At 44.3% G+C, this 4,762-nt stretch overlaps 1 protein-coding gene across 1 annotated transcript; it reads right to left on the reverse strand.

Moving 5' to 3' along the window:
- Window positions 1–504: 504 nt before the first annotated feature.
- etaa1b (ETAA1 activator of ATR kinase b) lies at window positions 505–4,301 on the reverse strand. The gene is made up of 6 exons (XM_003963859.3): window positions 3,960–4,301; window positions 3,704–3,832; window positions 3,507–3,565; window positions 3,157–3,263; window positions 1,699–3,035; window positions 505–1,312 (listed from the first exon to the last, which is right to left on the reverse strand). The coding sequence occupies exons 1-6, from the start codon at window positions 4,099–4,101 to the stop codon at window positions 1,200–1,202; spliced, it is 1,887 nt and encodes a 628-aa protein (XP_003963908.1). The 5' UTR covers window positions 4,102–4,301; the 3' UTR covers window positions 505–1,199.
- Between the last annotated feature and the right edge of the window lie 461 nt (window positions 4,302–4,762).

Here is a 4,762-nt window from a genome sequence, read left to right on the forward strand (position 1 = left end):
ATTATTTTTAAAAAGTGATGTCTCCATAACATGGTGGCCACGGCAGATGCAGACAGTAACGAGAAACTTTTCCTTTTATTCTCTTATAAACACTCCACTGGAGGAGGAAGCCGTCTTGTTTCTGTCCCGTGCGTGCGGACCATCGTGGCACTGATCCACACAGCGTTGTTTTAAAAGTTACAGGCCCTGGTTCAGCAGAGCGTAGTCAAGTCAACATGGATCAATAACAAATCAGTGCCACAACCTGCTGAAAGGATTATTTGTAACATCTTGAGTCTGTTTCTCTGCCTGACGTGGATGCACTGGGCTGGAGGGTCAGGCTGGGTACAAACCGGGCCACAAACACGCCTACGATGACCCGAGTTACCCTCAGTGTTACTAACAGCAAACACGCTTCCTCCAACTCTCCCTCAAGTGTTTATCGTTAGGATGGCAAAAAGGATCACAACCTAAATATGGTGCTGCCAAATGGTGCCATTAATCGGATAAATTCTGGACAAGAGGTCTGCTTAGAAAAATGTGTTTATTGTCTTTGCTCATCATGATGGCGTGGTTGTCCCACGCTCAGGCACTTAATGGAGGTCGGCCCATCCGCCCGTCAGCCCATCAGAACGTGCCGTCCTGATTCTGGCTGATGGACTGGTGAGGGTCTAGGTGCTCTAACTTTATAATAATTAACTTTTCACAGTTTACAAAGGGAGGGCGCACTGTGTTTACAGTTTCAAATGATTTTGCTCTGTGAAAAACAACAAATAACAACCAAAAACAAACTGATTACAACAAGCAAATTATTGGAGGGTTGTAACCGTTACGCTATGTAAAAATCCTCCAGTAAAAGTTAAACAGCCCCCCCAAACAGTTAAACACTTAATGAATTCACTCAAACTGTGTTCTTTTGAGTATTTCTGATCATTTCGATGTAAACCCAGCAGTTCTTCATAATGTTGAGTCCAGCACCTGTTCTTACTCATTTTTCAAATATTTCAAATACCAACTCAAATACCAAAGGAAGCCAAATACGTCCGACAAAAAGCTTTCCGCCCCAAGTCTGTCAAAAACTTCAGTGTGAAAACCCTTTTGATGTAAAAAGTCTCAGAAGAATCTGGAAGATGTGCAGCAAAACACGGTTTTACGTCAGCAGCTCTCTGACAGAGAACGGACGTTGCCGTTAACGGAGTTCGTGGAACTTTAAAGCTCCTTCATGGTTTTGGGCCGTTCTGCAGTCGCTGCCGCCTTCTGGCCAAAGCTTCCTGTTTCTTCCTCTCAATGTCAGCGGCCGAGCACTTTCCCGTCGCCTGGCTCGTGACGAAAACTGCAAGGCAAGAACAGGTAAAGACAAGTTTGCCTCTGCAGAGGGATATGGACGAGTCTACCACAGTAAACAGGCGTTCACATAAATTAGAGCAGCCATAAACGATGATCCGGATGTAAAAAATTAAAAGCACCCCTCGCGACCCAAAAGAAAACCATTTCCAGTTTCTGGCAATGATGCATTCTCAAGGTTTAGAATTGGAAATTAAATCCATGATGCTGTGTTTACTGGTTTTGGGGAATTGCGTAAACACACAGTGATTATAAGAACATCATGGAACATCTGCTTGGAGATCTCTACTTCAATTGAATACAATTGAAGGAAAATTGCCATTTTACTTTTGGCAAAAGTGTGAATGTTCCTTAAAAATGCCCTATTTCACTTACCTTTGTTGCTTGTAACTGCAGAGTCAGAAAAATTCCTCTTGAAAGCTGTGGGAGAGGTCTTGGCCGCCCCCATACAGGCCTTGGTAGCACCATCATTTCCAGTGTGGCATTTTCCTGAGGCATCCTGGGACTGGTTGAAGGTCCCCAGAGCCGTGTGCTGACCCGGGAGGCTCTGAGACATTTGTGACTTCTTGTTGGCAGCTTTCATGGCGATGTCCCACCCTCGGTAGCTCCCAGCTCCACTGCTAGTCGCTGGTAATGAGTTAGAACGGACAAACGCACGCGGCGACTCTCGTTTTGTGGAACTGGTCACTGTGACTATTGGCACGGTAGTGGTGCCCTTTTGCCCTCTTTCTTCTAAAAAATACTGTTTTTTGTGCCTGAAGCTCACTTGATCCAACTGACTGTTAGAGATCCTCTCAACACTGTCACAGACCTGGTAGAGCAACGTGTCGTCATCCCCGTCATCCCATAAGCTGTCTGAAATACCCTGAAGAGAGTCTGCAGCTTCACAAATGTCTCCTTTAAAATCAGTGGTCTTGTCGGGTTTACAGAGAGTCTTTGTGGTAGCCAGGTTTGTCGGGCAGATCTGTAGTTTTGATTGTACATCAGTGACTGTGGGCTTGTAAGCGTTCTTGGCCTGAAAATGAGGGTTGGGTTCTAACTTAAAAGTGCTTCGGTGGGTTGTCTTTGGTTTGGGACAAAGTTCCTGGAGGGTGCTGCAGGTTAGCTTGGACTTTGCTGCCGTGGGCTGATGTGCACACATTGTTTTTGTTGTTGACTGGAAGCCAGAGTGGCTTTGGGAATTCTCCGTATTAGCGTATGACTGTAGGGCAGGTTCAAATTTGTCAAGAAGCCGGGGAGGATTCTGGGTAAGCTCCAGCAAGAGAGGATCATTGAGCAAGTCGTCGTTTTCCCAGTCGTCGTCAAAGTCGTCGTTGGACCCCAGAGCTGCTGCTTTTACTTCAGCAGCTGGGACAGACTTTTCAGATGCCTTCAGCCTGGTTTGTCCAGTTTCCACTAAATGTGCAGCTACAGGTTCGCCTTCAACAACCTGAGAGCGGGCCGATGCTGATGACCCCTGACTCAGCCGCCCACTGACCTTCTGAGTGGAGCAGTCGAACAGTGCCTGCAGCTCTGCCTCCACGGCGTCCGATGAGGATGAACACTGTAGGCCCTTCATTTTGTCTGCAGGCCTCAGTTTGGGTTTGGAAGTGTTTGCACAGTCACTGACGCTGCTATTGAAGTTGTTGTGAATCCCCTCTAAAGACTCCCTGTCTTGCATGTTTTTATCAAACTGCCTGGCCAGTTTGACAAGATCCTCCACAGTATTTTGCCTTTAGAGAAGAAAAAAAAAGAAAATTAAGGAATGAAAATAAGTGACAACCACACTGTATAGGGCATAAAGGGATTAGGTATTAAAATGTGCCTGTGGGGCTGAATGAACCCTCTCCCCACCTGCTGCACTTCCTCCTCACTCTGTGCTTGGGAATGTCAGGGGTGCAGGGGACACTGTCTCCTATCCACTGCAGCAGTGCCGACTCAGCAGCTTGTTGTTTTATTTCCTGTGTGAGATAAAAGAAAAAACAACTAAGCAGATGCTGTGAGTTTTAGGTTCTCTTTAGAACACCTAATACTTACAATACGCAAATAAGACATAAGTAACTCAGAGGTGTCCAGATCCAGTCCGCGAGGGTGGTGATCCTGCTGGGTTGTCTGTCCTACCCTCGAGGACCGGATGTGAAGTACCCGAACTGAACAACACTCTTGGATTTAGGCACATTAATAAAGAAAAACAAATGACTGACCTTCGGAGCAATCCGGTTGACAATATCGGATATTTCCACAACTCTGGTATTTCTGTGTCCTGATGGAGAAAACAGTCGTCAACCACGGTGAGAGCGAGGTTTTACTGCAACGGGGTAACATTTAACTTGACAGCAGCAATGAAGCAAAACAAGAAATTCATTCATCAGTCGCGTCTATTCAGGTATTTCACTATTACCACTCGTGGCTGCAGTGGGAGATGTGGAATCCCAGATGATATCTTGGGATGGCTCCACATCTCCTGGGGAGTCCCCATTATAGAAGCCAGTGAATCTCCTGCAGTTTAAGGCTTTAGGACTCTGTAGACCTGTGAGGGAAACACAGAGTATCATTGTTGAAAATATCAGGATGCCATCTGGTAGCGAGGATCAGAGACAGTTCTTCTTGGGAGACCTTAAACCACAAACCGAAGCATTTCTTCTCTGCAAACTCACCTTTACGCTGCGGTGACGTTTCGGCAACAGACATCTGCTGTTCCGTTTTCTTATTTTGAATTTTGCTGCCACAAAGTGTGGAAACATCCCTCCACAGAAGATTGAACTCGGCGGTGCCAGCATCGCTAGCAGAATCCGACATGGTCCAATAAAACAACCATGAGGCCAAACAGTCTTTGTCGAGTTAAATCCCTTAGGGTCGCTTCATGTTTCAGAAATGCGAGGTACTTTTATCCCGGGAATAATTTAATGTTATCGCAGGCACGTTTCTAGTGTTTTTTCTTTAGTCCGTTGTTCTTGAGTAGGCCGCCATGTTTTTCTACGTCATCTAACTACGGAAGCCGGGAGAGTTTTGTTTCTGCCACAGCGAAGGCCTACAATTGTAATAATAATAATAATACATTTCTATGGGAATGGCATTTGAAGTGTTTATAAATGACAGTATGGGTTAAACATGCCAAATTAATCATTTTAAATATGCAATTACTTTAGGTTTTAGAATGAAAACATTATTCTTCTTGAATTTGAACATTACTTCTTTGCTACTAAAGTCCCAAAGACTAATTTGTCACAATGTAATGATGATGCTAATACATTTTTTTAAATTACTTAATTTATTTTACATTGTTAGCATCTGCAATATAGCTGCTGTTAAAATGCTAATGCAATAGTAAATGAAAAGCCCACATGTACTGTCGATAAACTATTATATGGGATATAGTGTAAAATGTTCCAAACTAAATTTTTAACAAAATATCTTACTAAACATACATGTATAATCCTGCTGTAAATTTTGAATGAGG

The sequence above is a fragment of the Takifugu rubripes genome, chromosome 4 (assembly GCF_901000725.2).
Source record: "Takifugu rubripes chromosome 4, fTakRub1.2, whole genome shotgun sequence".
Lineage (NCBI taxonomy): Eukaryota > Metazoa > Chordata > Actinopteri > Tetraodontiformes > Tetraodontidae > Takifugu > Takifugu rubripes.

Coding starts and splice junctions, on each gene's coding strand:
- etaa1b (XM_003963859.3), bottom strand. CDS start 4,101: ATGTCGGATTCTGCTAGCGATGCTGGCACCGCCGAGTTCAATCTTCTG. Junction 3,264..3,506: donor TCAACCGGATTGCTCCGAAG/GTCAGTCATTTG, acceptor TATCTCACACAG/GAAATAAAACAACAAGCTGC. Junction 1,313..1,698: donor TGCAGTTACAAGCAACAAAG/GTAAGTGAAATA, acceptor CTTGCCTTGCAG/TTTTCGTCACGAGCCAGGCG.